At 50.1% G+C, this 23636-nt stretch overlaps 1 protein-coding gene across 2 annotated transcripts in view; it reads left to right on the forward strand.

Annotated features, from left to right (window-relative positions):
• Positions 1 to 23636, forward strand: part of ABL1 (ABL proto-oncogene 1, non-receptor tyrosine kinase) — a 219724-nt gene that overhangs the window by 189506 nt on the left and 6582 nt on the right. For both annotated transcript variants that reach the window (XM_048512403.1, XM_048512404.1), the window contains exons 5-10: positions 7027 to 7111; positions 7447 to 7624; positions 14320 to 14504; positions 18681 to 18833; positions 20560 to 20649; positions 21812 to 21976. In XM_048512403.1, coding sequence (XP_048368360.1) covers positions 7027 to 7111; positions 7447 to 7624; positions 14320 to 14504; positions 18681 to 18833; positions 20560 to 20649; positions 21812 to 21976 — 856 coding nt within the window. The remainder of the gene's footprint in view (positions 1 to 7026; positions 7112 to 7446; positions 7625 to 14319; positions 14505 to 18680; positions 18834 to 20559; positions 20650 to 21811; positions 21977 to 23636) is intronic.

A 23636-nucleotide genomic window follows, 5' to 3' on the forward strand; every position in this document is an offset into this window, starting at 1 on the left:
AAAACACAGCCGGTTCTCCTCCGCTACCGACCATTGGGAGAAAATTAGTTTCATTTTGGCGCCAGTGGCCAAACACTCCATAGTTTTGGGCATGCCTTGGTTATTGTTACATGAACCAAAATTCATTTGGAAAGAAAGGATCCTAGAATTCACTGACCCTCCCTGCGGTGAACACATGAATTGGGAAGAAAACCCAACGCCTCCTGACACTCTCTCTGGCTTCCTCAGTGATTGCTCCCGATTCTATTGACATCCCACCTGCATATCAGGATCTAGCCAGAGTTTTTCAGGAGCAGGAATGCGATCAATTGCCACCCCACAGAGACACTGACTGTAAAATTGTCATACAACCAGGGTAGAATCTACCGCATGAGTCCCAATGAGGAGAAGGAACTTCGTGCTTTCTTAGACAAGAACCTTTGCTCGCAGTTTCATACGGCGGGCTACCAAACACACACACGCTGCTCCCGTTTTGTTTGTCAAAAAGAAAGATGGGTCTTTACGGCTTTGCACAGATTATCGAGGTCTCAATGCGTCTCCTGTCCAATAAATATCCTTTGCCTTTGATCAAGGACCTTTTAGATGCACTCGGCAAAGGACGCATTTTTACTAAATTAGACTTGAGAGAAGCTTACTACAGAGTCAGAATTGCTAAAGGATATGAATACCTGACTGCGCTTAATACCAAGACTGGACAGCTGGAATATCAAATAATGCGATTCGGGTTAAGTGGGGCCCCCGGAGCTTCATGGCCCTTTATCAACGGTTCTCCATGATTTACTGTACAAGGGAGTTGTTGTATATTTAGATGACGCTTTGATTTACTTCCGCAAACTATAGAAGAGCATGAAATATTGGTCCGAGAGGTATTGAAACGCTTGCTTGACAACTCTCTCTTTGCCAAACTCTCCAAATGCTGTTTTCATCAGACCTCCATTGACTATTTGGGTTACCGGATCTCGCCCGAGGGCTTAAAAATGGATCCTGCTAAAATTGACGCAGTCCTCCAATGGCCTGCCCCCACCACCCGCAAAGAGCTCCAGTCGCTTCTGTGTGTTGCTCCTTTCTATCGTGATTTTATACCCCAATTTGCTGAACTGACTCTCCCTCTCACAGACCTCTCACGCACTAAGGGTAAAGATCCACTGTCCGGCCAAGCCCGCCCCCTCGCCTGGTCTGAGGAATGTCAAACAGCCTTTCAACTGTTAAAATCTGCGCGCTACTAATCAACCTATCCTAAAGCACCCCAACCCAGATCTCCCCGCTTGTGGTTCACGACTGACAAAGCATCTGCAGCCCTGTTGCAGAAAAATAAAGATGGTAGACTGGTTCCGTGTGCTTATTTGTCTAAAAAATTCTCTGGTGCCGAACTCAACTGGACTGTGGGAGACAAGGAGACTGCGGCCATCAAAGCAGCACTCTCCACTTGGCGCCACTGGCTGGAGGGGGCTAAGCACCCTTTTCAAGTTTGGTCGGATCATAAAACCTGGCAGCTCTTTCCACCCCCCTCAAGATGTCCAAGTAAAACAACTTCAAGTAATGATTTCTTTTCTCGCTTCTCTTTACAGTCCATTTTTTCCCTGGGAAAACCAACAAACTGGCTGACGCGCTGCGCCTACCCGGGGAGGTGGAGCTGCCTTATGGTGACATACCACGCACTGTCCTTCCCACCTCCCAGTTGGCATTGGCTGTCACCCGATCTCAAACGTCCGCCTCCCCTCCACCCCGCTTCCCAGTCTCTGCCTCTCCTTTCCTGCGGGAATTGGAGGAGGCGGGCTGCATGAGCCTCCAGCCACTGAAGGGGACTCCCACCGCGCTTTGGAGAATGGAGTTTGGCGGAGGGGGGAATGTTGGTACGTGGCCTCCGCAAGCAAGTTCTTGAAGCTTGCCACGATGCCCGTAGGCTGGACATTTTGGCTTTTTGAAAACTCTGCACTTAGCCCGCCGGCAGTTCTGGTGGCGCGCAATGCGCAAAGACATTGAGGCTTACATTAAAGGCTGCTCGGTTTGTGCAGAAGCCAAAACCATCCCGGGAAAGCCCCATGGACTGTTGAAACCTCTCCCGGTAGCGCCCGCCCTTGGGAAGTCATCTCGAGGGAGTTCATTACATATTTGCCCGAAAGTCATGGCAACACGGTTTTATGGGTGGTGGTAGACTTATTCTCTAAGCAAGCCCATTTTATTCCATGTGCTTCCATCCCCTCCGCTCCTAAGTTGGCACGGCTGTTTATTCAACATGTTTACCGCCTCCATTCCGCCCATAAGGTAGGTCTCCGACCGCTGCCCCCAATTCATCCTTCAAAGTTCTGGAAAGCGCTTTTGGGTTGTTGGGGTCCGCCGTCGCCGCCCCCTACCACGTTCAAAGTGACGGCGAGACGGAGAGAACGTAACAGAACCCTAGAGCAGCATTTACGTAGTTACACCAACTACCACCAAGACACTTCTGGCGAGCTTATTCCGTTTGCGGAATACGCCTACAACAATGCAGTTCATAGTAGCACAAAGAAAACCCCCTTTGAAATTGTGTCTGGTCGCTCCTTCCCGCCGTTGCCACAACTACCCGCAGCAGCTTTGGACCCCCCAGAATTTCAACAATGGATTTCATCCCTAGCCGAGGGATGGAAGTCGGTCCAGACCGCCTTTACAGCAAGCAAAAGACTCCCAAAAACTGCAAGCGGATAAACACCGCTCAGATTTCCTCATGTGGGCTCCTGGGTGTATTTATCTACAAAAAATCTCAGAGACGTGCATAAATTTTCCAAACTTGGCAAGAGATTTGTAGGACCTTTTCAGATTACTAAAGTGATTAATGATGTCACTGCCCGCTTAGATTTGCCTAACTCTCTTAGTAACATCCATCCTGTCTTCCATTCCAGCTTGCTCAAGGAGGCTCCCGCTTCCGATGCCTGGTACGACCCGTTCACCGGAGAGGCCCCCTCCGACTATTATTGATGGCCACAAGCACTACGAAATTGACGCTATCCTGGACTCTTTCGCTTTAATCGCAAACGCTTGCCATATTTAGTCTCTTGGGTGGGAGATTCCTCTGGGTATAATCAATGGGTTTATTCCGAAAACATTGAAGCCCCCACCCTTATTTCTGCTTTCCACCGCGCCTTTCCGCATAAACCTGGGGGGAAGGGGTCTTCTTTAGGGGAGGCAGAGTGTAAAGGATTCAATGGTGTTGATGGTGAAGTAACCTTGAGTGCATTCCACAGCCCGGGCGATGGGCCAGATGCATCGGCGGAGACTTTATCTTTGCGCGGGAGATGAAGTCTCCGTTCCCATGGGAAGCAGGAAGGGGGGATGGGGTGAATGGCATTATAACCTGTGCTTCTGGCGGGAAGTGTCATTCCTGCCACTGCGTGTACTTGAGCTTTCTAAGATGTCTTAATAAATGGACTTTTACTACCAAAGCCTTTTATTTCTGCGTCTATGGAATTCCTTACACCCAGCTCTTCCAAGCCAGGTCAGCGCAAGGGAGGAGTGGGGTGGGGGTGTGCTGTTGCGCGTGGGGTCATTTGACCGCACCTGTCCCCGTGGGCGGTACACTGCTGTCCCAGGCAGGTGTTTGTCCAGCCACCGCTTAAAGATTTCCAGCGAGGGGAGCTCAGCACCTCCCTGGACAGCTGATTCCACTGCTTATTGTAAAAAATTTTTTCCTAATATCCAGTCAGAACTTTCTGCCCATAATTTAAACTCACTGTTGTGAGTCTTATCTTCTGTTGCCAACAGGATTTCAGCACTTCCTCCTTTTCTCTGCCCCATGCGCAGTATTGGGGGGGGGGGGGTAGAACAGTACACGCAACTGTAGAGCAACCTCTCGTCTGTCTGGCCCAGAGCAGTGACTGTGAAGCAAAGACTTGCCAAATGCCAGCTTTGCACGTGATCTGCCTGGTGGATCGTGCCCTTCCCCTCATGCCATTTTCTTCTTTCTTCCGTTTGGCCACCTTCAGCGGCATCTGAAACATGCTTCGCTTCACCTCATCTTGGGCGCCTTGGCATGTCCTCTGTTTCTCACAGTGCTGTCACTCCTGTAAAGAAACTGCAGCTAGTTAACTGTATGAGTTTTAATTGGTTTAAGAGTGGAGGAGGGGAGGGAAAGGGGGAAGCGTAGTTTGGATTTATACCCCACCTTTCTCTCCTGTAGGGAGACTCCTTTCCCTTTCTCTCCCCACAACAAATACCATGTGAGGTAGGTGGGGCTGAGAGAGTCCTGAGAGAACTGTGACTAGCCCAAGGCCCCCCAGCAGGAATGTAGGAGTGCAGAAACATATCTGGGTCACCAGATAAGCCTCTGCCACTCAGGTGGAGAAGTGGGGAATCAAACCCAGTTCTCCAGATTAGAATCCTTCTCTTAACCACTACCCCACGCTGGCTCCTGCATAAGTTTTCACATTTATGAAATAGTCCTGGAAAAGAACTTTTTTGAAAGACAAAACTTGCACGGAGGCTTCTGAGATGAACCCTCCAGCCTCAAGTAGAAGAGAAAGACGTGCTGAATTGCAGGGATACCTCTTCTGAGAGAGATGAGGAATGCCTCTTCTAAGATGGCTCCTGCTACTTTTCAGTTTTCAAAAGTGTGCTGCCTAATTGGGGGGGGGGGGTTCACTTTTTTTTAACTGAAGAAAGGGGGGCTTAGTCGTCAATTTGATTAATCAACTATGTAATTTAATTCTAGATTCTGTTACTAGTAGACGATCTTCCATTTTATTTATTTTTATTTTATTTATTTTATTAAATTTATTTATTTTATTAAATTTCTTCCCCGCAGGGCTCAGGGCGGTGTCCATCATTCATATAAACAATTAAAATCCAATTCACCCCCAATCCCAGTTAAAACCATATACAAATTATAAACAATATACAATATACAATAAACAATAAAACCATATACAAACATAAGAACATAAGAACTGGCCTGCTGGATCAGACCGGAGTCCATCTAGTCCAGCACTCTGCTACTCACAGTGGCCCACCAGGTGCCTTTGGGAGCTCACATGCCGGAGGTGAAAGCAATGGCCTTCTGCTGCTACTGCTCTTGAGCACCTGGTCTGCTAAGGCATTTGCAATCTGAGATCAAGGCAGATCAAGAGCGGTAGCCATAAATCGACTTCTCCATAAATCTATCCAAGCCCTTTTTAAAGCCATCCAGGTTAGTGGCCATCACCACCTCCTGTGGCAGCATATTCCAAACACCAATCACACGTTGTGTGAAGAAGTGTTTCCTTTTATTAGTCCTAATTCTTCCCCCCCAGCATTTTCAATGGATGCCCCCTGGTTCTAGTATTGTGAGAAAGAGAGAAAAATGACTCTCTGTCAACATTTTCTACCCCATGCATAATTTTATAGACTTCAATCATATCCCCCCTCAGCCGTCTCCTCTCCAAACTAAAGAGTCCCAAACGCAGCAGCCTCTCCTCATAAGGAAGGTGCTCCAATCCTTCAATCATCCTCATTGCCCTTCTATGCACTTTTTCTATCTCTTCGATATCCTTTTTGAGATGTGGCGACCAGAGCTGAACACAGTACTCCAAGTGCATGACAATCCTTGCAGTTTTATTATCAACTCCTTTCCTAATTATCCCCATGGTTGAACCTTCAAAGACAAAATGGAGCTGAAAGAGGTCAAAGAGAGAGACAACTCCTGGCAAGATCTGGAGTTCAGCCTCAAATTCATCCTCTGCTAGAGACAACCTTTTCAGTTCCTTGGACCAGCGGCCTTATAAACAACCTCGGAGTCAATGAGCGAGCTTAAAGTAAACACCCTGGGATTCCTTGGCTCCGTGGTGGAGCAGCTGCTTTGTGTTGTAGGATGTTCTGGGTTCAGTTCCCAGCAGTTCTAATGTAAAAAAGGACCAGGGAGAGAGATCAGAGATCTCCAGTTGAGACCAGGGAGAATCACTGACGGTCAGAATACTGACCTGGTTAGGTCAAGAATCTGACTCAGCATATCATGTGTTCCTTGGTGGAATGCAACAGCAGCGACTGTTTCAGAATATGAACCACCTATGAACCATGGGAAGGACAAGTAAAAGTCCATCCCGTTCAGCAGCTTGTTTCCAACAGCAGCTCCCCAGATGCCTCTGGAGAAACTCACAAGCATGTCTCTGAGGTGCCCCCTTTCTCTAGTTTTTGCCCAGTGACTCATAATCAGAGAGGATCATGGTTGCAGAGAAGCCTGGCAGTTCTGGCCAGCTGAATTAGTGTAGGAGATGTCTTGTTCTCCAGGTGTAATTAGAGCAGGATCGCTTAGGGGGCACCTTCATCCATATGAAAACGTGTCATATGCTCATTAAGACCCTGCTCCAAGTGATGAATGGCATTAAAAGCTAGGCTGGTGGACATAAAGACTGTTAGTTTCAGTGGTGACTGTTCTGTGGAACGCTCTCTCTACAGAGATTCAGCAGACCCTGTCTGTGTTTAATTTTTAGGCTGAAGCATAATTACTTGACCTGGAGAATTGTTGTAAAATTAATTAGTTTGCTTAATTTTGCCCCATTTTCCCTCCAACGGGGGACCAAAAGTGTCTTCCTCCTCTCTCTGGTTGTGTGGCTGACGCAGGGTCACCTGGCCAGCAACCATCCATGTCAGAGTGGAGATTCAGAATCCTGGTCTCCCAGATCTTAGTCCTGTGGTGGCAAACCTTTGGCACTCCAGATGTTATGGACTACAATTCCCAACAGCCCCTGCCAGCATGGCCAATTGGCCATGCTGGCAGGAGCTGATGGGAATTGTAGTCAATAATATCTGGAGTGCCAAAGGTTTGCCACCACTGTCCTAGTCTGACACTTTGACTGCCACACTGTACTGACTCTCTTTTTAAAGCTGCTGTTTTGTTGACTGCACCTCCTGGTGGCTTTGGGGTGGGGTGGGGGGGACGACCTTCGGAGGCTACCAGCATTGGCCAGTTTTGATTTCCAGTGATTCCTTTTTCTCATCTGGGTGGCGAAGGCTTTTCCTTCTCCCGCTCCAGCCTTTGTCCTTGCTAACTCTCTTCCCTTTCTCCTGCTTCCCGGCTTGCAGGAGGACACCATGGAGGTGGAAGAATTCTTGAAAGAGGCAGCCGTAATGAAAGAGATCAAGCATCCGAACTTGGTGCAATTACTAGGTAAGTGACAGAAATACCAAGCAGGACAACGTGAACTGAAGCCCGGCACTTCGATAGGGATTCTAAGAAGCAGATAAGCTGCTTACCATACCGAGGCTCCAGTCCTCTGTCAGGGGCTGGCAATTTACAGAAAGTAGAGCAACGGTTTTAATGAACCCCCTTTAAACTTGTGTTCAATATGTCAGAGCTTAGCCATCTTTCACTACTTTCTTCCCCATCCCTCAGCCAGATCTTTGCAACGCAGATGTAAATGCTTTCCGTTACAGGTGGAAACTAAAGGCCAAAAGGCACATCCGAGTGAGAGGTTTCTTTGCTTCTTTTCCTGTTGCCCCCAGGGGTCTGCACCCGGGAGCCGCCCTTTTACATCATTACCGAGTTCATGACCTACGGGAACCTGCTGGATTACCTGCGTGACTGCAACAGGCAGGAAGTCAACGCTGTGGTGCTCCTGTACATGGCAACCCAGATCTCCTCTGCCATGGAGTACCTGGAGAAGAAGAATTTCATCCACAGGTAAGGGGGAGGCAATGGAGCACCTGTGCCGCCGCCCCCCTCCCCCCAATGCTCAGAGGCCTCTTAGGAACATTTCAGCTGGCAGAGCACTGCAGTTTTACATGAGCATCTGCTGCATCAAAGAATGTTTAGGGTAGTTCTTGCTTGGAAGATGGCTTTTTCCCTGGCAAGGCCAGTTTGCTCACAGGTGAAGCTGACGTTTGGCAAGTTCTCACTTCTCAGTCGCCCTTCTGGGCCAGACTAGAGGTTGTGCTGCACCTGTGTGTATTGTTTCCCCCCACACTATGTGCAGGAAGTTCTGAAATCCTTTCCTTGCCAGATGTATGACGTGTGAAGTTCTGCTGTCAGTTGCTCTCCAGTTCACACACACACACACTGCTACTAAGGGCCGATATGTATGTCACAGGCACAGGCTTAGAACCAAGGAAGAAAACAACAGGTGGAAAATTGGATGTTTCTGGGGGAAGTGACTGGCAGGGGAGAGAGAATCGGCATTTCTTCCCCCCACCCCAGCTACAGTGCTCCCCTCTTCTGAGGCTTTACAAAAGAGAAAGAACTGTTGGGCTCACATTGCAACGTGACACATCATTTGGCCCTTCAGCATAATGCTTAAGAGCACGTCATACTCCAACTTTTCATCTCATTTCCAAACATTCATTTGCCATCCATAATGAGAGCTTGCCTAGTTAGATTTCCCAGGTAAGGGGAGTGGTGAGATCAAGGTGGCACAGAGGATATTTAGTGAAGCCTGTTTACAGTGCACTCGCAAGATAGCGTGGGGCTACGGAGGTGTATGAATATAGTCATTAAACTCTGGTTTTTAAAATATTTTTTTAAAAACTCTGGTTCTTTGATCCGTAGGCAGTCTATACACCACTTGATCTTGATAATGTCAGGAGCAGCAGTGGTGTGGTGGTGAAGAGCAGGTGCACTCTAACCTGGAGAACCGGATTTGATTCCCTGCTCTTCCGCTTGAGCTGTGGAGGCTTGACTGGGGAATTAAGATTAGCTTGTGCACTCCCACACACGCCAGCTGGGTGACCTTGGGCAAGTCACAGCTTTTTGGAGCTCTCTCAGCCCCACCCACCTCACAGGGTGTTTGTTGTGAGGGGGGAAGGGCAAGGAGTTTGTAAGCCCATTTGAGTCTCCTACAGAAGAGAAAGGGGGAATATAAATCCAACTCTTCTTCTTCTATTAAATCTATAGCAATAGTTGCAATCCAGTGACCTTAATTTTAGAGTTACAACAATATATGAATGCCATCAGAATTGAGACAGTTTCCACACAATTACAAAAAGACATACCCACAAACATGTTTTGTTTCAATAGTCTAATTTTAAAATCAAAGTCTAGATTCTCTCTATTCTAGATAAATTGTTGATGTTTGTAATTGCAATCAGAGGTTGTGTCGCACTATGTATTTAACCTACTTCAAATCTGATTTATTTTGAGAAATACAGAAATGCGCAGGATATCTACTTCTGCTAAGTTGCTAGAAGTCTGTTTTTAAATTCTGCACCGGCACTGTCATTTTTCTGCTTACATCTGGATGATTGCAGTTACCGAGTTGTGGTTAAGGTGTTCAGAAAATCATAATAGTATGAGGCAGATATTATTTACAACATGGTATCCTAAAGAGCTCAAAATTGTCCCAGCCGTACTGAAGCCGGTGGGGTGACATTGGTGTGCCTGGAAACATTTGCGCTTTCGTGGCCACGGCAGCACAGATGCACTACTTGGATGGTCACGATCTAACTGTCCTGGTGTAGCGTAACCTCCAAAACCAAGCTGCACATCTTGAGTCAAATCTTTCTCTCTCCACCAAGTCATCAAGTAACTGTAGCCCGGGTTTGTGGCCTGCCTCACCCCCTGGCCTGCTGCTACGAGCTCAGCGGCCACACTGCTCTCCCCAACCCGACTCACTTTGGCAGCTGTGACATTTCTTCGGTTGCCCTGTGTCAGCCGCTCAGAACAACCCCAGGTCCGAAGATGCCTGAGACCTGTCCAGGCCGCAGTTCTCCTAGTTTGGAGCGTGCCAGATTCAGCACAATCTGGGCTGGGCGGAGGGGCGCTCTGTTTGTGCCTTGAGGGAACCCTTTGCCTAAGATCCACAGTGGTGAGTTCTGTGAGGCTGAGAAACCAACGTGCCCCGGCCTAACCAGCAGTCCTCTGCCCTTGCCGGTTTTCAAAGTGTCTGTGTTGGCATCAGAGGAAGGGTGGAGACTGCTGCTCTGCTCATTCCTCAGGATGGCAGCATGGTCACTTCTGCTTTCGGTTTCTCACCTTCTCTGTAACTTTAACCACCCCCTCACTCACCCACAAACTGAACAGAGCCGTATAGCAAAACCAGTCCTCGCATCCAAGTTGCCCAGGAGGCAGAGGCATACCGGGGTGGGGGGGGGATGATTTTTGGGGCAACAGCTGCTCCACACACACACACACCCCTCCTTGATTTGCTTGTCCGCCTTCAGGATGCATTGGCTGGCCATTGTGAGAAGGAAGTTTCAACAAGGATACTTTTAGAATGGATGCCATTGGTCCTAGACAGAAAACTAGTACTGTTCATATTCGTGGCCTCCTGTACACACCCTCGTGGGGTTGTGGAGGCACAGGCCAGTCACAAAAAAGGCTAGTTAGCTTCTCTGAAGAAGCATCTAGAACTCTCCTGAGCATTCTCTCCCCCTTCCCTTGGGTCAAAGGAGAACAGTTTTCCAGTTCGAATGTCAGGTGATGTAAGAGGCGGACGGCCCTCAGTTCTCTTTATACTGCCCTGTGAAGAGGACTTGCTTGTTGTATTTTTTTTTCCTTTGTGTTCCTGACAGGAATTGTCTCTTCATGGAGCACGGCAGTTCAGTCTTCAGAAATTGTCAGAAATATGGGGCCAAAATGGCCAAAAATGACGGGCACAATTATTGCCTCCTGTGTCTCGGGGGGGGGGGGGGGCGACGTCCCCTGGCCTTTTGTTGGGTCTGCTCCAAGCTCACTCTGGAGGCCAGGAGTGTGCCGAAGCTGAGGGCTGCCCTATTTGAGCAGTCCCTGGCCTCTGATGCCTCGGTGAAGGTTTCAAGGACCAAGTTTTGATCGGTTTGGTCCCTTCCATCTACATTGGCGGGCATCATACTACCTCAGCCCAGGATAGAACTTTTTCTGTCCCAACCCTGAGGGATAAGAGGAGGAAGCAGGCTGTGGAATGTTCCTCGTCTTTGGGGAAGTCAGAGAGCTCTCACTCCCATCGCATCGCATCTTCTGCCCACTCTTCTTCTTCACCTTAGAGGGGCAGGAGGTGGTGATTCCCTCCACTGCTCAATGACTGGACTCTTTTGCCTTGAGCTTCCCAAGCTCAGGAGGGTTCTGGACCCAGCATGGCAGTCCCAGCCCCAGTCCAGTGTCCTCTTCTGCCTGCCTCTGGACCCCAAGTCGCCTTGGCCTGTGTGCAGATATACATGACTGCAGCCGTGTTAGCAGAGCTTTCCGCCAAGGACTCGGGAGAGGGGAAGAGAAGGAGCTTTCCTTTCCGCTGCACAGGAGTAATCTGGGAAGGTACCTACACACATATTTCTCTCTGCACCTCTTGTGCACACCTGCATTTTGCATGGCTGGGGTGAGCCAACATTTCTAACTTGGCTGTGATTTTACAATAAGGCTCATGATGGAAGCCTTCCTTTCCTAATCATTGTGCTCTTTGTGAAAAAGATTTTGCGCGCACACACACACCCACCCCATCCAGCCCTTGGGAAGCTGACAAATCGCCCATAATGGCACCTTCAGTGCTGCTTTAAACTTACAGGAGTTCTTGGGAAATCAGCCTCTTCCTCCTCCTCCTCCTCTTTTCCCTCTGCAGCCTTTTCGGCGCACTTTTCTTCTCTGCCCTTGTCATCTTGCGCTTTAGTGATTCTTTTCCCACTATTATCTGAATTGTGTACCTCTCCCACTCTCTATTAAACATTCTTGCAAGTCTTGCTGTCTGGAGGATTTTGACCTTTAAGTGTGCTGCAATTATGGTTAGCGCTTTGCATTCTTTGTCTGGGGAAATGGCCTCTGAGCAATGTAATAGCGGCTCTTGGCGGGAGACTTGATCATCCTTGCAGCATTGTCTGCGTCTCACACACATGGCAAGATGCTCAGCCTCACTCGGCAATTCACAGAGGTTACCCAAACCCCAAGAGGACTTGAATTTGCTGTGCATGTAGTCCAAGACAACCAAGTTGCTTAGGAACACCTGAAATTTGGTATATTAGTATGTCTGTCCCTCACGACAAGGGACTCTTGACTATACTCCAGAAAGATCATGGACCTCCCATATGGCCAGATGGGTTGGAGCCCCTGATGCACCAGTGGAGGGCACTGATGGTCATGGATTTTTCTTAGATTCCCCTTCCTCTCATGGTCCTTTCCAGTCTCCGGAACCTTTTCTCCCAGGACTGTGGGACCCAGGTACTAATAGCAGCAGTGGCGTAGGAGGTTAAGAGCTCATGTATCTAATCTGGAGGAATCGGGTTTGGTTCCCAGCTCCGCCACCTGAGCTGTGGAGGCTTATCTGGGGAATTCAGATTAGCCTGTACACTCCCACACACGCCAGCTGGGTGACCTTGGGCTAGTCACAGTTCTTCGGAGCTCTCTCAGCCCCACCCACCTCACAGGGTGTTTGTTGTGAGGGGGGAAGGGCAAGGAGATTGTAAGCCCCTTTGAGTCTCCTGCAGGAGAGAAAGGGGGGATATAAATCCAAACTCCTCCTCGTGCTCCTCCTCCTCCTCGTGCTCCTCGTGCTCCTCCTCCTCCTCGTGCTCCTCCTTGTGCTCCTCCTCCTCCTCCTCCTCCTCCTCCTCCTCCTCTTCTTCTTCTTCTTCTTCTTCTTCTTCGACTGCAGTGAAGAGGAGGAAAGGGGATGAAAGTGTTCTGCCCTTCTCAGGGCAGCCTCCCAACTCACATGGTGCTGGCGTCTGGGTCCCACAACCCTTGGGTCAGAAATAACTGCTCGGGGAGCGGAGCGCAGGGAAGATCCACCGTTCCTCCATGTGCACCTCATGGGATCCAACCCTGCAAGTGCTTGTGCAGTCAAAAGAGGGTCTGAGTGCTAACCATGTCTGGAAATTGGATGAGACAATTACATTGGAGCTAGCAGCCTGCCTCTATGCTAGTTTGCTGTCTGCAGGGTGCGTGTGTTCATGAGAGAATAGGTGTCAACGTCTGTGTAAGCGGATGCTGTATACAGTTTCACAGCAGTGACCTTTTCTGCCCGACCAGAGAGCCTGGCTGCGACAGGCCTAATGATCATGGAGGAAATGCCCAGGCCCCCTCCACAGGCTTGTTCCAGCCATTCCGGCTCAGTTAGCTTCCATCTCCCCACCACCATCACCCAGTTGGGTTTTGCTCCTTGCCTCACCCTTGCAGCAACTTGAACTTTGGTTTAGAAGTGGCACACTATTGGTGGTCTCTTCTGCGCTCTTGGCTCTTCGTTCTCTCTTTTGTTCTGCTGCTGACCCCGAGATCTCAAGAGCAAAGAGCCCTTTTCCCGCCTTCTGCTTTTATCCCCCATGAGCTCCCCACCCCTGCAGCCTCCTGCCTGGGATTTCATGGGGACGCTGCTGCTTCCATTCTCCTGAAGAGATTTAAGTGCTGGGTTGTGACCTCATCAAATGGATTGGGGGAAGGGGGCGGGGGCACCAATGACGAGGTGGTTTCCTTTCCGTGCGTGTTGCAGCCGTGGCTGCTGACGAGGACAGGACTTGCCAGAACACCGGGTGACAAATTAATGTGCCCTTCGTTGCAGTTCTCTCGTATTGAGCAAGGTGTTCATTACTAGTTTTGCGAGTGACTTTTCAAAGATCAAGAGTCACAGAGAGAAAGATTCATGTCTCTCACTTAGATGTGAGGACAGAGTTCCAGTTGGATCAATTTCCAATTTAGTGTGACATGGTGTGGAAACATTTCTTTCAGCAGTTTCTTGCACGTTTCGCATCCTAAGCCCTCTGCCGGTTCCATTGCTTTCTCCCCTCCCCAGCTCCAGTTTGTTTATCACCCTCAGGGAGACCTGGTCGGCTGATCTGGTTCCCACCTTGACTCCAGTGAGAAAGGCCTGGGTCCTCCAGAGTGACTTGCAGGCCACTGTGTGAAACAGGATGCTGCACCCAGTAGACCTTTGGTCTGACTCTGCAGGGCTGTTGTTACCTTCTTAATGGGAGTGGAGGAGCTGCGTGGCTTAGTGGTTCAGTGCTTGCACTGCCACTCACACAGTCAGGAGTTCGAGCCCCCTGTGGGTCAGATATCCTGGCAGCTAGCTCATGGTCAACTCAGCCATCCATCCATTCCTTGGTCAGTAAATGAGTACCTAGCACATAGCTAGGGGGTAAAGAATAGCCGGGGAAAGCAATGGCAAACTACCCCACAAAAACGGCTTGCATATGAAATCATTGCTTGCAGTGGTACCCCAGGGTCGAACACGACTGAAGGGGAAACTTTACCTTTCCTTTAATGGGAGTGGAGAGCTAGGCTGCTGAGTCCCAAGCAAAGCAACACAAAAATACGCTGCTACCATTTTGTTCCACTGACACCCAAGCAAAATGAGGGCATGCAATCCGTAGTGTGTGGTTCTGTCCTAGAGGAGATTTCTTCAGCAAGGCAACATTTTCTTTTTTAGTAACCACAATATATCTGACAGTTCTTTCAGAGCCTGCATTCCTTCTCTGGTCTTCTAGGGATCTTGCTGCCCGGAACTGTCTCGTAGGCGAGAACCATCTGGTGAAGGTGGCTGACTTTGGGCTGAGCAGGCTGATGACGGGAGACACGTACACAGCCCACGCTGGAGCCAAGTTTCCTATCAAGTGGACCGCGCCGGAAAGCCTCGCCTACAACAAGTTCTCCATTAAGTCTGATGTCTGGGGTAAGAGTCTGTCTGCCTTGAAGCTGTTGGTGAAGGATGTGTACCTCTGGGGCTGCCTGTGCATAGATATGGCATTCTGGAGAAGACCCGTCCCTTCAGGGGCTGAGCGTTTCCTTTGCAGGCAAGACGTCCCAGGTCGATCCCCAAGTATTTGCAGTTAAAACAGGGCTCCCTGGCCTATGTCAGCCTGCAGGGACCTTTGGTATTCTGGCACAGCATGGTGGGCTCAGCCACAAAATGGCTGCCACAAAATGGCCTCCTGCAATGGACTCTTCAGCTGACCTCCAGTCACATAGCGAAAACCCTTGTGCTGTGGTGGCAGGTACTGCCAAAGTTACTTTGTTAAAGATCTGCACAGGCAATCAGATCTCCAGTAGTCCGTCAGAAGCCTTGCTGGGCAACACAACACCCCCCCCCCCGCCCCATTTTCTAAAAACTCTTGGTGGACGCAAGGAAAAGTGAAGATGGGGGTTGTGGTGCCCGCAGGCACCGTGTTGGGGCCCCTGAGTTAAAAGATCTCAGCTTTTCTTTTTGTGTCTCCAGAGGGCTGCTGCTTGCCAGAATACGAAACATGGGGCTAGATGGGGCTAATGGTCTGACTGGTACAGCCAGGGTCCTATTTGCCCAGAAACTGCAGTCCCAGGGAGTTCATGGGATGGGTGAACACAGGCAAACTACAAAACCCTGAGGTGTGAATCCCTGCACCTCAGGCTGGGTAGCTGCCACCAGTCCCTTTGTCTGCCCAAACAGCCAGAAGCCAAGCGGCAAGTGTTCCTGGAATAAAAGCCACCCCTGGAAGGTAGACCACCTGCACAGTGAGTTTTTCAAGAAAATAGTTAACGTTAGTTAACCAGACCAAGGTACTGAAATCAGAATGAAACTTCTTGAAGTCAAAACACCACAAGATTATAATTAAAGTGATGTATTAAAATTGTGCAAGAATAAAAATTAAAAGGACAGTAAACAGTGAGGATTAAAACAACAGAACTCACTCAAAATCACTGACTCCACATTGATAGTTGAGGTCCAATTCCCAACGTAACTATTCAAGCCGAGGTCTTTCAGTGTTCAGAGTTTGTTCCTCTTCAGGAGCCAGTCAGTTTCCAGTTGACAAGACTCACCCAAGACAAGAAAGGGCCAGAATCAGGGTCCAGAGTCCAGGATTCGGGATCAAGGCACAAAACTAGAACGAAAGCTCTGATTTGTGTGCCCACAGGTCTGGATTGGCCTGATGTCACTTGACCACTCAGATGTGTGGTCGGTGATGCCATTCACCACGTTACGCTATTGGTAGCCATGTGACCGAGGGGGTCAGAAGTGTGATGGTGACTAAATCTTGCCCCCACCTCACGGGTTCTATTCCCATGATTTCATCCTTCATGCTGGAGGGAATGAGGCACTCAGCTTGTCCTTAAAGTGTTAGAAGACTCCTTGTTCACTCCTTACACCTGGACTTCTTGTCTGAGTGCCTAAAGGTCACAGCTTGCTGAATTTCAAGCAACAGCTCAGTTATTTTCCAACTTAAACTTCTCCTTGTAGGCCTGAAGCCTGAACCAGTTCTTGAGAGAACAAGAAACTGCATTAAGGGACTCTGTTTCTTGGCAGTATTGTCCATCTTTGTTTCTTCGGGGGTCAGCTGTGCAGGCCTCCCAGGTCACGCTCTGACATCTTGGGCAGCGAGGGAGCTGGCAACTGTTCCTACGGTGTTGCTGGTCTGAGCAGAGACTCCTGTGCCAGGTAGAGCCCAGTGTCAGGCCGCTTCATACAGTGAATTAATTAGGTATATCATGCAAATCTGCTAATGGTTGGAAAGGAGCCAATCTCCCTCTCGTTGTTGGCCATAATGTTCAGACATTGTTCTCTTTTCCCTTCATAATCCTCCTCCTTCATCCCCCTCTCTGATAGATGGCACAGGCAACCAACCACTGCGCAGAGGTTGTAGCTCAAATTAGGGTTAAAACCCTAGCCAAGTGTTGGGTGGTTTCTCCTTGGGGGTGGGACCATCATGATGGTGAGATTATTGGCCCCTCCCCAGGGCTGCTATGCCAGGCTTGGGTTTCCTGTCTTCGTCAGCCACGCTTCCCCCTTCCGTCCACAAATGCCGCCGCAAGGAGAGAGCTTCCAACAAAGGCATTTCTGGGGTCAACCAGGCGTCAATGTGCTGCCATGATTCCTTGTTTAATCTGATGTGGCAGCTCCTGTTTGCACACAACAGCCGCGGCGATCTCTTTGCATGAAGGGGCCAGCGTGGTGATTGAAGCACTTACAGTCCTGGTTCTGGGGAGCTCGTGCTGATTTTGCTTTCTGTTTTGGCGGCTTCTGTTCGCAAACACCTGACCCTGTGCCAAATTGGTCCATCACGTTCAGCACTGCCTACTCTGACCAGGGCCATGGGTGAAGAAGGGGCTTCCCCAGCAACTTACCTGAGCTCCTTTCATGGGAGGTGTCAGAGATCAAACCGGGAATCTTCTGCATGCCAGGCTGGCACACCAGCAGCAGCCTGGCAGGCAGAGTTACCGACTTCAAGGCAGGGCCTGGTGTTCTCCCAAAGTTACAACTGATCTCCAGACCACACAGGTGAGTTCCCCTGGAGAAAATGGCCGGTTCTGATGGCAGACTGTGTTGTATACCCCAGAGTCTGTGAGAAGGGGACGTCTTAGAGTGACAGCTCGGTAGGCTGATTCTCGCCCTCTGATGCCCTTCCTTCAAATCTCCAGGATTTCCCCAATTTGGCAGCTGTACGGGCAGGTTCCAGGTGGATAGACTGGCAGCAGTCTGGGACTTGTTGTGTCTGGCTGGAATGGAGCGTTCTCACAGGAATGCTGAAAAGAATAGACACACCGACTCCGCCAGTAGCGAGATTTGGGATGGTTGCAGGAGGAGGGAGGCAGGACAATTATGCTCTCTGGGCTGAAGTCCCAGTACACATGGAAATCCCTGTGCCCACTCCCAAGTGGGCGGGGGGCGGGGGGAGAAGGAGTGGGAAAATAAGGGAGGGAGGAAGAGAAGAGCAACACAGACCCAGGGGGAAAGGGCAGAAATCTATGTTAAAAGAAGGGAAACGTTAAAAATGACTTCCACCGCCCTGAGCCCTCCAGGGGAGGGCGGTCTAGAAATCAAATAAATAAATAAGAGTGTTGGAGGTTTCCTGGGCTGTATAGCCATGTTCCAGTTGTATTTTCTCCTGACGTTTCGCCTGCATCTTTGGCTAGCATCTTCAGAAGATCTGAAACATCAGGAGGAAATGCCACTGGAATACGGCCATTCAACCAGAAAACCCACATTGTAGTTGGGAGTTAAAGGTGAGTATCCAAGATCTGGATATATGGGGAAAAATGGCCACTGCATATGTTTTGGGGCAGATCAGAGAAGAAGTTGTGAGGCTGGCATTGAGGGAGCAGCTTTTCCCCCACCCCCACCCCCTGCCGCACCCGGTTTTCGACTTGCGGCTGTGTGAAATGCTTACTGTTGCAAATCCCTCTTTTCCAGTTTTTTCTGTGTATGATCCACGGAGATTGTGTTGCTTCTTCTCCTTGGGTCTCGCCTGTGTTTAGGCTAGCAGAGCCCCCAAAACATTGTCCTTCAGTTGCAGAGAGCTGGGCGAGGGGTGTGTGTGCGAGAGGTATGGTGCAGAGGAGCCTTCTGATTTCTGGGGAGAAGTTTTTGATTAATCAGCCGTGACATCTCTTAATTATGCCTTTAAGAAGGCTTGAAGGATCTTGAAGCGTTTGGGCTGGAGACAAGCTAGTAAATTGAAAATTAGGCTAATGCTGCCCTGTCATATCTCAGGAGATGTGTTTGGATGGGCGGAGGGGCTTGTTACCCTGCTTTAATGTCTCAGTGGCTGCCAAGCGTGGAATGTGAACTGCCATGAGTGGGCACAGGGGCTGGGGGAGCTCACAACACACACACACACACACACACACACACAAATGCTGTACCACAGCTTCACCAAATTGAGCAATGTTTCCCATTCTTGTGGTTGCTCAGGCACAAGGCCTGCCTGGTACAGTGACTCATGCAGAGATGCAGCATGGACTCTTCCCTTTGTGGTTGACTGTGTATTTGGTCTGAATTATTTAATGTTCTCAGTAATTATCTCACAACACAATGGGATACCTCCAACTGCGCTTGAGAATTGCTGCTCATAAAGCATCCTGTCATTCTTCCCTATAGCTTTTGGTGTCTTACTGTGGGAAATTGCAACATACGGGATGTCCCCTTACCCTGGGATCGACCTCTCCCAGGTCTATGAGCTGTTGGAGAAGGATTATCGTATGGAACGCCCAGAAGGTTGTCCGGAGAAAGTCTATGAGCTCATGAGAGCATGTAAGTGGGTTCTGGAGATGAAGGCTCCCTCGATTTCCCCCCTTTTAAAGGGAGGGGGATGGATGTTCTCTTGGGCCCAAATGAAGTATAAAAGGGGTCTCGCATGGGGGCTTGTGTGGACAGAGTTAAGAATTGTTGTGGACGGACTGACTGCTCACGTGGACCTGAATCAGCAGCACCAGGCCTGAGGCTGATGTAGCTCAGTTTTTTTGTGGTATTTGTTAGCTCAGCATGGTGTAGTGGTTAAGAGCAGGTGCACTCTAATCTGGAGAACTGGGTTTCATTCCCCGCTCTGCCACTTGAGCTATAGAGGCTTATCTGGTGAACTAGATTAGCTTGTGCACTCCAACACATGCCAGCTGGGTGACTTTGGACTAGTCACAGTTCTCTGGAGCTCTCTCAGCCCCACCTACCTCACAGGGTGTTTGTTGTGAGAGGGGAAGGGAAAGGAGTTTGTAAGCCCCTTTGAGTCTCCTTACATGAGAGAAAAGGGGATATAAATCCAAGTCTCCTCCTCCTCCTCCTCCTCCTCCTCCTCCTTCTTCTACTACTACTACTACTACTAAGACTGCTGCTGCTGCTGTCTTACACTGCAGGCCCTAAGTCCTAGGCCTGTGGTACTTCAGCTCTGGCTGGCCTGTTGCCCTCACTGAGCCTCTGAGCAAGCCAGTACCAACTATCCATCCATCCATCCATCCATCCATCCATCCATCCATCCATCCATCCATCCATCCATCCATCCATCCATCCATCCATCCATCCATCCATCCATCCATCCATCCATTCATCCATCCATCCATCCATTTGATTTCTATTCTGCCCTATCCCCGTAGGGCTCGGGGAGGGGGGGGGGGGTGCTACAGCATAAACATTTTACAATGGTATAACAATTAAAACTATAAAACCAATATATAGAAATAAACCAATACCAAAACAGACGGCAATAAAACCCCCTCCCCCCGGAGGCCGACAGAAGATGACATGATCGTTTAATCTGGCTGGCCAAGTGGAAAAGGCCTGTAGAACTGAGAAAATTCCCGCAGGGCTCTGATGTCACGGGTCACCCCGTTCCACCAGGCCGGGGCCGGGGCCATGAAGGCTCTGACTCTCGTTGAGGCTAGCTGGATATCTCTGTGGCCAGGGACCATTAGAAGGTTCCCTTTGATGAACAGAGGGGCCTTTGAGGGCATTATGGGGAGATGCGGTCTGGAAGATGTGTAGGTTCAATGCCACTTTAAAGGTTAATACCAGGACTTTGAAAATGATCCAGAACTCGACTGGCAGCCAGTGTAGTTCTGTTAGGACCGGTGTCACATGGTCTCAGCAGCTGCATTCTAACCAAGTTTAAGTTTCCGGATCAGAGACTAAGGTAGGCCAGCGTAGAGCAAGTTAGCAGTCAATTCTCAAAGTCACAGTTGCACGTCTGGTTATTCCAAACTGATAAGAAAATGTTATGAAGTGCAACAGGATTTTGGTAATGCTGTGTGTATTACGTGACCTTCTGACATCTGTTTTGAACTTATGTAGCCCCGCCCTTATGTGGGACGGCAGGGCTGTGCTTCTCCCACCCACTCAAACAGGGAACTTGGCTCCCCCTTTGAAACTTCACATTTCAACTACTCGCACTTCAAGAAATCTGGGTGGCTGTGTACCTGCAAGAGAATGTGTTCACACATGCATATGCTAACATCTCACTCAAAACACCAAAATGTCCCTGCCCTTCCAGGCTGGCAGTGGAGCCCCTCCGATCGGCCTTCCTTTGCTGAAATTCACCAGGCGTTCGAAACGATGTTTCAAGAATCCAGCATCTCTGACGGTAGGCTGGTTCCCGCTCCGTGGGAGGCGAGATAAGTGCTTTGTTTTTTGCATGACTGCTCCATCTGCATAACCCCACGCATCTTTTTTTCTTTGCAGCGGAAAAACTCCCTTTTTGTAAGTTAGGGCAGCAGCTCTCCAAACTACTGGAGAGAGGGGAGCGTGCTCTAATAGCTGTACGTTTCGGGGAGGAAGGGGGAAATACGCAGAAGCACTGTGGTGGATTTCACTCTTGCATTTAAGCTTGTGCCGTTGAGCAGAGTGTTTTAAGCCTGTGTGTTGCCTTCAGAAGGACAAACGTTCCGTTCCCTGTCATCTTCATTAAAAGTGTTCTGAGGCACAGATGCTAGACAAACCCCAGGAGAGAGCCTGCCTGGGACTGGATGGTCTGAACTGGTATAAGGTGGCATTGTTTGCTCCTACTGCTGAACCTTGCCTTCTCTCCGCCCCGGCACTTCCCCAAAGCATTCTTGAGCCAAGGCACAATGAGGCAGATCTCGTGGCCAAAACCAGTGGCGGCATTTAGACAGACATATGTACTCTGGGGGCCTGAAGCACGTCCTGCTTTGTGGAATAAGCTTCAGTGCCAATCTTCTGGGGAGGAAATTGCATCCTTAAAAACCTTCAGTTGTATAAAAGAAATGCAGCTTTGAAGCTCACATCATTCTAGGACCGTGGTGGCAAACCTTTGGCACTCCAGATGTTATGGACTACAATTCCCATCAGCCCCTGCCGGCATGGTCAATTGGCCATGCTGGCAGGGGATGATGGGAATTGTAGTCCATATCATCTGGAGTGCCAAAGGTTCGCCACCACTGTTCTAGGAGGAGTGATGGGAATGGGCCATATTTACCTATAAGGGAAATAACCTTGATTGTAAGATGACCTCCTTAAAAAAAAGTTATAACCGCTCCCCTCCTCAAATGTTTAGCGGGCATAACTAATTTATATGCACGCGTAACACCCGCATTGGTTGCTTCTGATGGCGCTGTTGCCTGCCTTGTTTGGCCTGGCAGTAAACCCTGTCTGGGGTCAGCGTGTTTTGAATGCCTCACAGAGGAAGAAACCACAGAGCAGAATGGGGTGGGGGGAACACAAGCGGGAGTTCGGTGTTCATCACAGCCTTTGGTTTGAGCTGTTGACCTTTTTTTCCCCCCATTCAGAGGTGGAAAAAGAGCTGGGAAAGCAAGGGATGAGGAGCATTGTGAACACTTTACTGCAAGCTCCGGAGTTGCCCACTAAAACCAGAACATCCAGAAGAGCAGCTGAATGCAAAGACGCCAGTGAAAGTTTGGAGACAGCGCCCCCCAGAGGCCCGGGGGAATGTGGTATGTATCAACTTGCTTTCCAAGGTGGCTGGGGGGCGGGGGAGCAGAAGACAAAGCTCAAGGGCCCCACCACAAGCACTTTATGGGTCCGTCCCTTCTGGTCCCCCAGTGCCCAGGCAGGCTCCACTGTAACTTCCTCGTAGCGTTGCCAGCTCCCACCTGATTGCCGGCAGTGCACTAAGATTGCCATCTCCAGGTAGGGAAACGCCTGGATATTTGGGGATTGAGCCTGGGGAGGTCAGGGACCTCAGTGGGGGACACGGCTACACTCCTCCAGAACATCTGTTTCTTCTAGGATCTTTGTAATCTGGAGATGAACTGTAAATCCAGAAGATCCCCAGGCCTCACCTGAAGGCTGGCAACCCTACTTCCTAATGCACAGGTGTCAAACTCACGCCCCTCCAGATGTAATGGACTACAGTTCCCATCATCCCCTGCCAGCATCATGGTGGCGGGGGATGATGAGAACTGTAGTCCATAACATCTGGAGGGACGCGAGTTTGACACCTATGTCCTAATGCATTCTGGGCCATTCCACTTTTCAATTTTGGGGAGGGGGAAGTGGCTTCTGGTAAGCCCAGCCCTCCAATCAGGCCCCCTCAGTGACCGTCCAGCCCGGCCCAGTGAAGAGAGTAGTCATGCTGTGCTGGAGCTCCGCTGGTTTCTGGCCATCAGTGGCCTAGGAGCAGCTGGCATCGCCTCCGAGCCCCTCCTCTGCCAGCAGCCTGGCCCAAGCAGGCCCTGGAGGCACCGATCATGCCTTGCTGGGGGTGAGAAAAGGCTTTGAACTGGTCCCGGTCCGAGGTCAGCCAGGGGGCAAGCAGTTCCAGATGCTGGGCCCAACACGTTTTGTTGACTTGGTTGGATTTATTTGGCATCGGGCTGTGAGACCGGAGGGAAAGTGAACCACTGGCTAGAGGCACAACTCACTGAGAGGAGCTCAGGCTGAGCCAGGCAGACCAGCCAAATGCAGCACTTTGCAGTGAAGTCAGGTCCTTTCTCTGAGGACCTGCTGGTCTAGAGCAGTGGAGTCGAACTCCTTTGTAATGAGAGCCAAATATGGGACACATGTGACTTGGCTGGGCGGGGGGGGGGGGGGGGGGCGGTGCTCCCTTGACTGGTGAGCTCCCAGCAGGCCCCCCAACCCAGGTCACCGGTTGGGATGGCTGCCTCAGCTGGCAACCTCGCAGCAGGTTCGCCAAGCCAGATCAGAGCCCCTTGAGAGGACTTGTCAGGCCCGCGGGCTGGCTGAGGCACCCCTCTTGCCCTCGCAAGGGGCTTAGCCTGTCCTGCGTTCCTTGAGCCAGCATTCGGGCTGAGCTCAGGCATTCAGGCATTCTCTAGTCAGGCTCCCCTGTCATTCGCATCAGGTTGCCCCCACTGCGCTTCTGGCAGGTACCAAATATTCTTTGCAACAATCTACCATGAGATTAAGCAGCCTGTCAATCAGCTGCCCAAAATTGGCAGGCAGATTCCAGGGGGGCTGTGTGCTGCAGGCAGGCAGGGCGTGGTCAGGTCCAGTCTCGCAGGATAGAACAGGTGACAGGTAGGGCATGGTCAGCAGCCAGTCCAATGGGTCAAGGCAGGCAGCAGGTGAAGGCGTAGCCACAGGCCAGTTCCACAGGTCGCGGCACAGGACATCCAGTAAACAGGCCGAAGA

The sequence above is a fragment of the Sphaerodactylus townsendi genome, linkage group LG12, assembly GCF_021028975.2.
Source record: "Sphaerodactylus townsendi isolate TG3544 linkage group LG12, MPM_Stown_v2.3, whole genome shotgun sequence".
Classification (NCBI taxonomy): domain Eukaryota; kingdom Metazoa; phylum Chordata; class Lepidosauria; order Squamata; family Sphaerodactylidae; genus Sphaerodactylus; species Sphaerodactylus townsendi.